Raw genomic sequence first — 14379 nt, 5'->3', positions numbered from 1 at the left:
GGACCTCTGAGGGAAAAGATGGCATCCCAGACACCATCAAAGGATGCTCTGATGGTACACATGCTATCTACCTTTTTTTATGTACATATTTCATTCTACTAAAACTATTATTGAAGGCACTGAAGTCAATCAATGGTTATGAGATTGTGAAGCCCCCCCCCCCCCCGAGACTATGCTTCAGGGGCCACTGCAGGCTGTGGGGTGGGAGACAAGGATGGGGTGCCTCAGGCGGAGTCATTCCTCCTCCCGGTCTTCAACACCAAAGCTTCCATATGTCATACATGAGAGTTTCATGCTTTGTTTCAAGAGATGAGGTGTGCTGCTGTCAAAGAAAGTCAGAAAAGTGGTTCACACCAAAACCAACAGGACACTGAAGGTCTCTCCCTCCAGCCAACCCCAGGATCTTCTGTGGGCCCCTCACCAGCAACTCTCGGGCCCCTTGCACTGAAGTGGACCCAAATCTCCCTAAGTTATCCTGCCTTTAAGGCCTACCCCCTTCAGCCCTTCTCCCAACAATTCTTAAGGCTCAACTTATCTCTGCAGCTCAGTGGGTTTTCAGGCTAGTCAAAAAGAAAGAAGAGACCTCCACGTGGTTGAGCCAACCCTTCACACAACACAGCCTCCTGCACCAGCATCTTCGAGCTATACCAGTGCTTACAACCAAAGGGGTGCCCTCAGACCCAGTTTCCCATCCCAGATGCACCAAGTGAGGAGCATCGGGCTTTATACAGCTTCCTGCAGGGTCCACCACCAGCTCCATCCTCCCACTCAAAGGGCTGCAGGCCAACTGCTGTGCTGATTCAACCAAAGCTCAATGGCAGAAATGCTGCAGACCAGTCTCTACCATTAGGAAAAGATCAGGTCTCTACCCAAAACAGCTGAGAGATGTACAAACAAAAACCTGTACATGAGGGCTGGGGATGCAGCTCAGTTGGTACAGTGCTTATCTTGCACCCATAAGTCCCTGGGTTTGATCCCTAGCACCAAAGGAAAAAAAAAAAAAAAAACAACACCTGTACATGAATGCACACAGCAGCTTCTTCCCATCTGCCAAAAGGTAGTAACAACCCAGATATCCAACAACTGAGAAATGATAAACAAAATGTGGTACATCCACACAACGGAAAATATTCAGCCATAAAATTCTGACCTGTACCACTAGGAGAATGAACCCCCAAAACATGTTGAGTATAAGAAGCCAGACCAAAGGTCACACATTGTATGATTCCATTTTAAGGAAATTTCCAGAATAGGTAAATCCAGAGATAGAAAACAGAGTCATAGCAGCTGAGGCCTGAGGAGAAGGAGAAGGGAATGACTTCGTGATCATGAGTGTCCTTCTGGGGCACAGAAAATGTTTTCAGCTAGAGTGGGGGGGCTGTTTCACAACACTGCAAATGTACTAAAATGCAACCAAATTGTACACTTTAAAATGGCTAATTTTATGTCATATGAATTTCACCCCAAAGAACACAAACAAGAATAAAACCCGCAGCAGTCCTCAGCACCCTGAGTACCCAGAGGGCAGGCTGGAGGCTGCTGGCCGTGCTCATCCTCTCCTCCACGCCTCTGCCCACACAAGGCCTTGCAAGCCCTACCCCTGCCTGGGCTCCTCCCTGGACTCCAGCAGCTGGAGTGGGGGGCAGGGGGACATTTTAAAAAGCCTCTTCCCTGTTTGGTCTTGACAGCACGCCCATGACCGCGGGATTTTTGGAACATGACGCCATTCGTGGCAAAAGGAGGAATGCTGGAGAATGCGTGGGGACAAACTCATGGGGCAACAGCTTTGCAGGGAAGAGTCATGCCCTGTTCCACAAAAAGCTGCCCTTCCCACTAAGAAACAGGTAGGGCAGGAGAGTGGGATGAGGAAGGAAAGAGAGACAGGAAGTCTAAACAAGGACAGTCCAAATCACAGCCTGCAGCCCCACCCCTCCCAGCAGGTCAGACTAGGCCAGAAGGCCTACGGAGCCCTCTCAGTCTGTGGGACAGAGTAAAGAGGCCTCACCCAGCTCTCCCACTGAAGTGTACTGCCTCTCCCCACCCAGTCTGCTTATCTCTCTACCTACCAGGCTGCTGTGAAGGTAAATGAGTTAACAGTGAACTGGCACAGAGTGATTTCTGTTAGCTATGAGTAACACCACCAGTACAATAAATAATCCCAGAACATGCCAACAGCTCCTAGAGTTCAGTCCAGGAAAACCTCCACCACAGGAGGCTGCAGGGCCACGGGAGCCGGCCAAGCCCTCCAGGAAGTCCAAGTCCTCACGGGCTTCCAGGCAGGAAGGCAGATGTGCAGCTGGGAAGCAGTAGGCTCTGTCTGCCCAGGTGACATCTATCTGTCTGTGAGAAAACCTTCCCAGGCTCTATAAAAGGGAGGCTTCTACTTGTTTGGACTGTCTTTAAGTTTCCTTGGCAGAGGCTCCATTCCCTCCAAGAACAGTGATTGGTAAAGGCTATGGGAAGATAGGTCAGAGACGGCTGGGCTTTGGGGCTTATGTTTGGTGGGCTGGGGGTAGACAGAAATAGAGGTTTGAGAGCCAACCCTGCCACAAAATCATGGTAGCAGGTCCTCTAACTGGGCCCATTTTCTCAATTGTAGCTTCAGTTGGGAACTCAAGATCCCCCAAAGTCCCTCTGTTTAGCTCTAGGGACACCTGCCACTCCCTGCATGGCATGTGCCCCAGCTGGCCCAGGACCTAGCCAGAGTGGACTTTCAAGAGCAAATGTTAGACCAACACACTGAGTGTGACCCAAGGGCAGGGCCCATATTCCCAGAGAGGATCTTGCTGTATGGTCAGTGCTTACAAAATGTACCCCATTTACTGGGCACCCACTCTATGACCTAGTATTTAGGAACTCAGCTCTTCCTATGCATCCTAAAGTTCACAAGAATCTTGCCCACATCCTCCATAATCCTCACTGGCATCCAAAGAGGGGTGTTATCATGACTCCTGGTTCTCAGATGAGGGCACTGGTTATCTAATGTTCAATCAGCGTGGAAAATGCTGGACGTGACCCAGCAGTGAGTTGGAAGCCCCTGCTCCCCACTACTTCACTTCTCTTACCTGGCACACTGAAAGAAATGTAGGGCTATCAGAGTTGTAGGTCAGAGCACATCCCAAGCATAAGCCATGCACGCACCTAGACCCTATGGGGCTCTGAAGCAGCCGCACCTCTAGCGGCTCACCCAGTACTGACAATGAGACTCTGGGTGTGGGCCAAGGATCCCTGAAGATGAGGTCCCTTTCTCTGGCTCAGCTGCTCCCACTTCAGCTATGGGCAGGACCAGAAAGAGGTGAGAAACTGCATGTGGAAAGTGCACCAGAGCCTCCTAGGTCTGTTAACCTGTGCTTCAGGCCAGGCATGGTGGCGCACACCTGTAATCCCAGTGGTTTAGGAGGCTGAGGCAAGAGGATCACGAGTTCAAAGCCAGCCTCAGCAAAAATGAAGGGCTAAACAACTCAGTAAGTCCCTGTCTCTAAATATAATCCAAGACAGATTTGGGAATGTGGCTCAGTGGTTGAGTACCCCCGAGTACAAACCTCAGTAACCCCCCAAAAAAACGTGTTTCAGGATTTGTGGGAGATCGAGGCTGTGGCTATTTCCGGATTCTGAATTCCTCTCTCAGGGAAAAAAAATAGTGCTTCCTGTTCAGGGCTACACCAAAGGTGTGGTCACTGCCACAGGCCAACAGCCTGTCTGGGGGACATGGGACTCTCTTTGGCTGAGAAGAGGTGAGGCCTGAGTAATAAACTGTGCACAGCCCTGTACCAACCCCACACAGACCCACACCCCAGAACTCAGGAATCCAAGTTAGGGCCAGGCCCTGTTCCTGATAGCAAAGGTTAGCCTTATCAGGTACACAGAGGCCAAACAGGACTTTGGAAAAACCCGTGTTGGCCTTCCTATGACCTAGACAGGTCACTGAACCTCTCCAGTCTCAGCTGCTCCCTCTGCTAAGTAGAGACAATCCCTCACTTGCTTAATGGAGGGAATGGGTGGGGACACAGCAGACCCTTTCTCCCAGGGCTAGGAACTAACAGCTGCGATTTATTCCGTAATACACCAGCTCTACTACCAACCTGCCCCAGCCACACAAAAACAGTACTAAGTCTGTAAGTCAAAGTGGCCCTCCCAATGGCAGGGAAGCAAGCTCAGATATGTTGTGAAGACTGGTCTAAGAGACTTGTGGAAGCAAGCTCTGTATCACAGCCCCATTATGGAGCAGCTTTGGTGATTCTGAGTGGGTCACACAAACTCTCCAAAATTCAGTGACCCCTTCTCTGCCAGGGACCATGCTGTCACCAGCCCTGTTGGCTCCTAAGGCCTGTGTGAGATCATGGGATCCAACATTTGATTCAGTATGTGGAAGCTCAGAGGGATACCACAGGCCCATTCCTGTGCAGACTGCCATTGCAACAGCCCTGACATCAGAGAAGGTCACTGTCCACTGCAACATGCAACCCCCAAGCTGAGCCCCAGGAGAGGAAGGAGCTGGAAGGGTTACAGGTTCCAGGCAAAAACCAGGCTACAGGGGCTGGGGTTGTGGCTCAGCGTTAGAGTGCCGGCCCAGCACCTGTGAGGCCCTGGGTTCGATCCTCAGCACCACCTAAAAATAAATAAAATAAAGGTATAAAAAAATAATACTTCAGCTAAAAACAAAACAAAACAAAACAAAAAAAACACCAGGCTGTGGTTTCATGTGAACTAGGATGACCTTGACTGAGAAAACCAATGAATGGTTTGGAAGATTCCAGTTCCAGTCTCCAGAGACAAAATGCCAGCAAATCAACCCACCAGGCTCCCTCACCCCCAAAGAAAGGGATTATACTATGGGAGTGGTGGAGAAAAACAGTGGTAGCTCCATCCCAAGGCAGCTGCGGAAACTGCTGAAACTGGAACAAGCACAAAACCTGGGGCAGAGTTTTCAAACATGCCCCACTGACAGCCCCCCCAACACACACACATACACACAACCCAAGTGCCCTGGGGCGAGGCAGAGTTCCAGGCTTCACCCATCACCCAGAGTCCTGTTGCTTTTCCGGTGAGATACATAGGATTTCTGAACCAGTAAAAGGCTCCAAAGTTAATGAAAGCCATTGAACTGGTCCAACTGTGTCATTCAGAGGGGAAAGGAGAGCCTGGAGAACAAGTTTCCCAGGATAAAAGAAAGGTCTGTTTTCTTAGGTCGAAAGCTTCCAAGTTAGCATCAATGCTCCAGCACCTGGCCCTGCTCCACCGGCACAGAGCAAGGGGTACGGGCAGCAGGATGTGCTCCCCTCTGCCTGGCTGCAGGGCTCTCTCCCTCTTCAAGACTAAATGGCAGACTGGGGAACAGTTCAAAGACAAACACTGAGATCAAACTTTTTGATTTCAGCTACACAGGTTGAAGGTCCTAAGAGTCACAAGATGGCCCAAACTAAGGCTCCTCCCCACAGAAGATACTAGCACACTCTCAGTATAAATTGCCAAGAGCAGAGATGCTCAGGAACTCCAGGGTTCCGTGGGCACACCATGTTCTGCCTATGATCAGAAAGTGGGCACCTAAGTCACGTTCCTGGGTCACCCTGCACTGTACTCTGAGAATCCAGGTCTTGGGACTGCCGTCTACTGTGAGTCAAGGAAAATGAGGAAAAGGTCAAGTAAAAGGCTAGTAACACTAGGAGGCAACCATCAAACACTGGAGGGACACAGAAGAGCTAAGAGCCATGGAAGACAGCAGTCACATGGCCAGGAATGCAGGGTTTGAGAGGGAGCCATAGAAGACTACTACACTAGCAGCCTGTCCCCCAAACTCACCCCCACAGGGTGGTCCTGGGGACAGTCCTGCTGGTTTCTGGTTAGAAAGCTCCTGTTTTGCCCTCAAACCATGGTCCTCAACAGGGGTAGGGCTCATAGCCCAAAGAGAATTTCCAAACACATCAAAAGGAGTCACCAAAGAAGATTCCATATTCACAGGGAAAAAAACTCAAAAGTTGGCAAAATGGGGACAGGTAACAAACGGAAGTGACAGGTCCAAGAGAACCAGCACCTCAGTAACCCTCCAACCCTAGGCCATCTGCAGGACACCACCACAGAGGAAGCTGGAGAAAGGAAGGAGCGTCTGGCACAGCCTTCCCAGCAATGGGTCAGGACTGCAGGCCTAGGCCACATATGGCTGCTGGCAACTGGGAAGGTGGCTGGTCTCACCTGAACTGTGCCCTAAGGCAAAACACAGCTTTTTTATGTGTTGAAATGACACTATTTTGGATATACGAGGTCAAATAAAATATAACTAAAAATCTATTTCACCTGTTTCTTTTTATTTTTTAACAAGGCAACTAGAAAGTTTTAAATTATATTTGTGACTTCCACTTTAGTTCTATTGGACAGGACTGGTGTAAGCTAGGGGTTGGCAAGCTACACACATATGCCAAATCTAGCCTGCCATCTGCTTTTTAAGGCTCAAAACCAAGAATAGCTTTTATATTTTTAAATGGTTGTGTAAGTACCTACATAAATGCCTCAACTTTGCCTGCTAGCCTGCAAAACCTTAAGTATTTACTACCTGGCCCTTTAAGGAAAAAATTCTAATCCCTAGTCTAGATTCCAGAAACAATCAGATATTCTCTTCAGGTAAAACAAGGAACAGAGGACAGACTGGGGGAGCGGTAGTGGGTGTGGAGTGATTCTTGCACATTTTTTTTTAATTGAAATAAAATTCACAGAACATAAAATCAACAATTTTAAATGAACTTTTCAGTGGCATTTAGTATATTTCATAATGTTGTGCAACCAGTGCTTCCATCTAGTTCCAAATCATTTCATCACCCTCAAAACAGAACCCCAATCCCATTAGCAGTCACTCCTCGCGGCCCTTCCCTCAGCCTCTGGCAACCACTAATCTGCTTTCAGTTTCTATGGACTTACCTATTCTGGACATTTCATTTAAACGGAATCATACACTATATGCCCTTTTATGTGTGGTCCTTTTACTTGGCATCATGTTCTCTAGGTTCATCCGTGTGGTGGCATGTCTTAGCACTTTGTGACTTTTTAGAACAAGTGACATTTCATTATACAAATACTCAAATTGCCCACTCATCCATTTGTTGATGGACATTTAGATTGTTGCCACCTTTTGGCTACTTTGAACAGTGCTCTCAGAAACATTCCTATGTAAGTATTGATATGAACATACATGGTTTTAATTCTTCTGAGCATGTATCTCAGAGTGGAACTGCTAGCTTCATGATGATTCCGTTTCACTTCTTGAGGAGCAGCAAAACAACGGCTGCACCATCTTACTCCTACCAGCAATTCACAAGGGTTCCAATTTCTTCCCATGATCACCAACACTTGGTAAATTCTGTTTTTAGAATTCTAGCTATCTTAATGGTATCTCATTGTGGTCTTGATTTGCACTTTCTTGATGACAGTGAGCATCTTCTCATGTGCTTGTTGGCCATTTGTAATGGGATTTTGTGTGCCTGGGATTTTGTGTGTCTGAGATTTTGACATATCCCTGCCAAACAATGCGCCAACCCACCCATAAATTATACTTCTTCTAGAAAGTGTGGGCATGATATATTGAAATAAATGCCAGGTCAGATAAAAAAAGTTCTGTGCCCTGGAACTTCTAAGAATATCACAGGAGTAAAGGTACCCCTGAAGAAATGCCCCACTGAGACTTGGTCCTAGCCCACCCATCTATGTCAAGGATCCCGGCAGCCATGGCAGTATCAAACCAGGAAGACTGAGAGTCGTGGGAAAGATCAAGCCCACTTTCATTACCAGATGGGGAAACTGAGGCCTCAAGAAGGAAAAGATCCAGCCACGCCCCATGATGAAACAAGGAAAGGCATGGGTCAGGAATGCAATCCAAATGCAACGGCTCCTCCCACAGTAAGAGAATGAGACGCCCCATCAGGCCCATACCCACTGTGGACCCAGAAGATCCACACCCAGGCTGGAGGCTGAGGACTCTGTACTCCAAACCTGCTTCTGCCACTAACCACCAACAATCTCTGATCCACCTCCCAGCTTACCCTGCCCTCCCTCTCTTCTGTGGGCCCATCGCATGGGGATTCCCATAGCTTGCCCCCCCCCCAGTGGTCACACTCACTCCTAGGACTTCAGCAACCACCTTCACATAGCCAACCCTATCCCCCACCCTCACCAAAGCCCTAACCATCATCTCCTACTTTTTGAGTGGGTCACTCCACTAAGTACTATAATAGGCATTCACTACCACAAGGTCAAATATACCACAGTAGTTGAGGCCCTTCCCCCATCCCCCACATCCACTCTGAATCTGTTATCCTCAATATTGTGTTGAAGGCGTTTCTGCATACCCCTTTCCTTAATCCCACCTGTACTCCACCACAACACCTTATCCCCAACGTCACCCTTTCCCATCACTGGTCTGGAGAATCAAGACCTTATCCCCAAGGTCACCACCTCCCAGCAATGGTCTGGAGAATATATAGCAATCCGCCTGGACTACTTTCAGAGCTCCACTACTTCTGCCTCTAGCCACAGTGACTTTCCTGAAGACTAAATCTGACAAATTTTAAAAGTGTAAAAATAACTATAAAATAACTAAGAAAATATTAGTGACTATTTAATAAACCTTGGCAAGAAGGCCTTCCTACATGAGATTAAAACTGCAAGCTATAAAGTATAACAGAGATTTAACTGTGTTCATTGTATCTTACTTTATACTTTGAAGCTGAGGACTGAACCCAAGGCCTTGCACATGCCCAAGCACATACCCTTATCACTGAGCTACATTCCCAGTTTCATAAGAAAAACAACCATGTATAAAGAGACAAATGACACTCGGAAAAAATATTTGCCATATATAACAACAAATTTCTATCTAGAGGAGGGTGGGCAACCATGGCTCACAGGCATAATCCTGCCAGCTGCCTGTTTTTTTTTTTTTTTGTAAATAAAGTTTTATTGAAACATAGTCATACACATTAGTTTATATATTGTCTACAGCTCATTTTGTACCATGACCACAAAGTTGCCACAGAGATCATAAAGGTTAAAATATATTAGTATCTGGCCTTTTACAAAAAAAAATCCACAGACCCCAGTGACCTAAAGCATACACAAATCAATGGGGGACAGGAGGAAAACGAAATCAATGAAAAAATGGACAAACAAGCAAGTAATCCACAAGAGAAACAAAAACACTCAAATATTATAAGGAGACTTAACCTCACGTAATTTGGGAAATTATTAAGGAATTAAATCATTTGATAATATCCAACCCTGGAAATGTTATGACATAGCCTTTTTTGGAAAGCAATTTGGTGGTATCTGTAAAAAAATAAAAAAAAAAAAATTTAACACACTAGATGTCAACCCAGCCGTTCTATTTTTAGGCATCTGCCCCCAGAGAAATACTTGCATTTGCGCACGCACGCACACATGCCCAAAAACATTTATAACACTGTATGCTGAAACATTCACTATTATAACAGCAAAACTCATCAGTAACCTTGATGTCCATCAATCAGGGAATGGGTTAAATCACAGCACATCCTTAATGGTCTAACAGGCAAAACAATATTGATATATTTATATGTAACACCATGAAAAGAGCTCTGAGATATTCCTAAACAGGAAAAGAAATTGGAAATACATGAACACAATTCAGGTTTAAAAGCATATCTGTGTTCATATGTACACAGAGAAATGCACAGGAGGGCAGGGGGACTGCAGGACAGGATGACAAATAACAACTAACTGTGGCTGAGTACCTAACCCAGACCACTCTGAATTCCAGTGATGAGAAGAAGGCAAGGAACTCCTCTGTCCCAAATCTACACTGGCAAGGCACCTTCTGTAACATAATCATCCTTGACATTAGTGCCCTCAGGATGTGCTCATGGGATGGCCACTGTAGACCCTGAACAGCGGTGGGACAAAGAACGACGACTTAAGGATCCTGGCTCTCTCCCTACACTAGGCAAGTTGTTTCTCTTCTCCAGGTTTCAGTCTTCTCACCGGCAAGAGAAAGTGGTAAGATTAGCTGATCTCCAGGTCCCTTCCAGGTGTGATGCCAGAATACAGGCCCTGGAAGAGCTCTTGTACCTCTCTAGGGGAAAACCAACTAACCAACAAACAAAACCCACAGCTGAGGAAATACAGCTCAAATCAGGATGTTCTGAGGAATGTCTGCCATGGGAAGATGACATCCCAAGAGCAAAAGCCGTCCCTCCTCCCTGGGCTCAGTGTCCAGGCCTATTAAAGAGGGGGTGGCCTCCGTGGTTGCTGATGTATCTTCCAGCTTGGACTGTCTAAAATAAGCCCGGGGCAGGGAGGGGCAAAAGGAAGCAGGGGCTTGGGAGAGACCAATGGGAACTGACTGGCTAAGGTTTTCTAATGGAGCCTTAAGGATGAGAGAGAGCAAGAGGCTGGGGGAGGGCCGGATGCACAGAGCAGCAGTGAAGCTGTTGGCAACAGCCCCGAGTTTCCCTCCTCTCTTTTCAAGAGCAGTTCTTCCTGAAAGATCCCAGGAGGTAGAAGGCTGGGCTAATCTCTCCCAGCACAAATAACCCCACTCATTATTTCAGGAACTATCATTCCAGTTGTGCCCTGGAGGTCTCAGGCCTGTTTCAAAATCCACAATTCAACTTTGAATACACTGAAAGAGTACAGTACTTCAAATTTCCTCTACCCTTGAATCCAATTAATAATCAACAGATTTTTAAAAAAAAAAATTTAACAACTTCTACTCAAGCATGCAAATTCCACTCTAGTGTATCCAAGCTTAAGAATCAAAAAAAAAAAAAAAAAAAAAAAAAAAACAGCCACCTATGGTATAAACACCTAATTTATCAATTCGGGCAGGTGCTTAGAATAACCAGGCAACTTTCAAGCCTCTCTCAAAACAGCCCAAAACTTCTTAAAGTTGGCTCTTCTATGACCAGTTTTTTGTTTGTTTGTTAAATTGTTAGAGGGGAAAAAAGTTGAATTAAATATCATTCCTTGCTTTTCACAACAGTTCCATGAGGGAAGTAAGCCACTGACCAACTTACAGATAAGGAAATTAAAATAATACAGAGCTAAAAGAACTTGTTCAAGGTCACACCACTGAGAGTGACAGCCAAGACTGGAAACAAAGTCTCCCCACTCCTCTTCACCATAGGAACTGCTTCCCAGAAAGAAAAAAAAAAGCATCAGGATGAAAAGAGGAAATCAAGTTTTTCCTCTCTTAAAAGGCCACCCCCCTACCCTCCAGAACACCTTTGGAGCACTGCACTTCCCAGGATGACCTGCCGCTAAGGCCCTGAGTTTGGGTAAAGCTTCTTGGCCTTTTGGCTGGTGGAAACCTGACCTCAGAGAAAGCCACCGCATCCAGGGCCATAACCCCTGCCCCTACCACCCTGCTCCGGGAGGTCTGCCCTGTAAACAAGTCAAACCATGCTTGCACTTAAGTGGCATCAAAAACAGGCCAGAGCACTTCAAAGCCATGTTTTCTGTCAAAGGGGGTTCTTTTGCAAAAGGAGTGGCCACAACTAGGTCACACCGGACTGGAATGTGAAGGGAGCTCCCCTGGCCTCATTCAGGGAGTTGAGAGAAAGCTCTGAAGAGGATGGAGACTGGGGGTGAGAGGGTGAGCAAGGGTGCACAGATCCAAACCAAGGAGGGGCAAACAAGGCCTGAAATCCACCGGTGCCGGGGTTCCCAAGGGTTCCCAAGGGACTGCAGTCCCTAAACCAACGCTGTGTTTTTGGTGTCTTGACTCTGAAGCAAGTTTGGGAGCTACTAAAGCCTTCAACTGACAGATAAGCCTGGAGGAGTGAACCACATCTTAGCTGGAACCCCTAGGTCTTCTCATTCCCAGTCCTTGACCAAGAACTGGAAAGGCTATTGGGGGGGGGGGGCAGGGAGAGCAGGCCCTTGCTCTCCCTTCAACAACAACAACAACAACAAAATGCCCTTTCAATGGAAGTTCAAAAGCAAGAGCCTCCTCCCCAGAGTTGGAGACCCTCCACCTCTCTTCTGTCCCTGAGGGTGACAAGGACTTAGGTTAGGATGGGTCCCACAAGGCAGAAGGCCATGCAGGCAGGGTCCACCCAGACAAGCCAATCCCTGGACAGTCTTGAGTTCCCAATACAAGAGTCTGTGGGTGCAGGGTGGAAAAGGGGTTGGGGGTTGGGGGGTCCCTGCCAAACATCAAGCAATTCCCAAGGCGCTTTGTTCCTAGGAGGAGAAAACAGGCATTTTTGAGTCACCCAAAAAAAAAGCATGAATCACACGGCAGGGTTGTGGGAACGGGAAAGGATGTTATTTTTCGGCATACTTGAGGATTTTCCCTTTGTCCTGACTCTATCCGTCCTCCTCCCACCCCCCAGCCGCAGCCCCAGCCCCCAGCACTCACGCACACATTTTTCTTTTTTTTTCTGCTCCATTTTTATTTTCCCCCACGGCCTTCACAGGCGCCCCGGCCCTGGCCCGCCTCAGGGGCGCGCGACGCGGGTCTCCGGGGTCCAGGACCCCAGGGTCGCCCGCCCCCCACCCCCCCGCGCCGCTCACCTGCGTCAGGTCTTCGTCGTTGAGCAGATGCGACTCTCGGGGCTTGAAGCAATTCTGACACTTGCTCTTGTTGAAGATGTTGGCCTGGAATTTCCTGCACGGATTCTCCTTGGCCGCCGACATGGTCGTCGCAGCGGCAGCGGCAGCGGCGGCGGCGGCGGCGGCGGCGGCGGCACCGCAGGCCCGGCCCGCGCGCTCCCGGCGGGTCGGGGCTCAGCGCAGCCGCCGCCGCATCCCCGGCCGGCCCCCGCCGCAGGCCCGGCCCTGCCTCTCCCGCGGCCCGGCTCGCCGCACGCCGAGGCTGCCGCGCCGCCGCCGCCGCCGCCGCCGGGCCTCACAGAGCGCGCGCCGCCCCGCGCCCGCCCGCACTGCCGCCGCCCGGCCGCCTCGGGCCCATGGACGCAGCCCCCGGCCTCTGCCTCCCGCCGCCGCGGCCGCCTCTCAGGCGCCGGTCACCACCGGCCCCCGCTGGTCACCCCCGCTGCCGCTGCTTTGGGCGCCCGCGGCCGCTGCAAACGGGAGCGGAGCGCCTCGCGCACTCCGGGCGGGGCGGGCGGGCGGGCGGGCGGACGGGCGGCGCGGGCGGGCGCCGGGCGCGCGGGGCGGGGCCCGCACCGAAGTGATCGGCAACCCCGCTAGCCAATAGCGGCCGTGCGCTCCCGCTAACAAAGAAACCCCTGGGCCAATAGCAGTCGGGGGGCAGGGCCCAGAGCGCCCGAGCGCAAGGTAACTTGTGCAGCCGAGGAGGAAGGTGGGGGCGCCGGCCTGGGACGTTCAGGTTTGGTGGACTGGCGCCGAGGCCAGCGGGCCTGACAGCTGCAGAGGCGGGGTGGGGATGGGGGGGAGCCGAAGGCGGGGCCGACCTCTGGCTGGCTCTCTCCGCAAACCCCCCTCAGTTGCAGTCCAGCCCTTCTCTCGGCGTGCGCCACGGGACAGAGCGAGCGGATTCGTGGAGCACCTAGGAAACGTCGTGGGGTCCTAGTTTGCATTATTCATCAGGAGCGGATACTGGTTTCCAAGTACTCCCAAGGCTTTGGCTCCTTCAAGTTTCACCACCTCTCCTCGATCGCTCCCATTTTGCAGATGAGAAAAACTGAGACGCGGGGAGCAGTTAAGTCATAGGGAGGTAATGTTTCCAGGGATGACTAAGAGAAGATGTCAGCCAGCCTCCCGGAGCTGTTAGTTCTATTGTGGGAGAACGCTGACTCTCTGCCAGGTCCTGAGCTAGGCATTCTTTTCTTGGTGATGGGTTGGAGGAAATGAAGGGTAATTTTGTGCAGGGCCATTCTGCTAGGGAAGGGGGGCCGATCTGTCACTCCAGGCCCTCCACTGTCCAGTCTCTTGGCCAAGAGAACCTGGAGACGCTTGTGAAAGGCACAGGCAGAAGGGTGTGTAGGATTCAGAGGGAAGGGGGAAAGGTACCCTGTAGGAGAATTAGATTGGCTTCCAGGAGCATCAGGGTGGATTGAGGCTCCCTGGGGCCGGTGGTGGAGACAGGGAAAGAAGGAGCAAAAAAAAAAGAAGTCTAAAGGATTTGAGGAAGGCGGATCACCCAGGGCTTCGGATTCCAGGCTCTGGCATGTAAATGTCAGCCTGCTGGCGGAAGGGAGTCATCCTGAGTTTTTAAACTGGGTGAGCTAACTCGGTCTTCACAGGGGAGGTGACATTGGAGCATGTGGCAGCAGCAGCGACAGCAGCTGTTGCTGAGAAGATGGGAAGGCTGTAGGAGAAGAAGTAGCAAGTACTTCCAGAGCTGTGTACTTTTCCACTGATCCTCTGGTGACTATCCCAGGGAGGTGGATTTTCACTTTGAGTAAGAAATGCTTTTCTACAAAGGGGATCAGA

The 14379-nt window shown here is 49.6% G+C and overlaps 1 protein-coding gene across 13 annotated transcripts in view; it reads right to left on the bottom strand.

The window, feature by feature from the left end:
- Positions 1 to 13095, bottom strand: part of MPRIP (myosin phosphatase Rho interacting protein) — a 139601-nt gene extending 126506 nt beyond the window's left edge. For 10 of the 13 annotated variants that reach the window (XM_081270807.1, XM_081270809.1, XM_081270808.1 and 7 more), the window contains exon 1: positions 12535 to 13095. In XM_081270807.1, the coding sequence (XP_081126933.1) occupies positions 12535 to 12657 (123 nt within the window). In that variant the 5' untranslated portion in view covers positions 12658 to 13095. The remainder of the gene's footprint in view (positions 1 to 12534) is intronic. The other 3 variants (XM_081270799.1, XM_081270800.1, XM_081270801.1) reach the window with 3 other exon arrangements.
- Positions 13096 to 14379: the final 1284 nt, after the last annotated feature.

The sequence above is a fragment of the Spermophilus citellus genome (assembly GCF_964194105.1).
Source record: "Spermophilus citellus genome assembly, chromosome: 17".
NCBI classification, from domain to species: Eukaryota; Metazoa; Chordata; class Mammalia; order Rodentia; family Sciuridae; genus Spermophilus; species Spermophilus citellus.
This window is presented reverse-complemented; position numbering and strand designations above follow the sequence as displayed.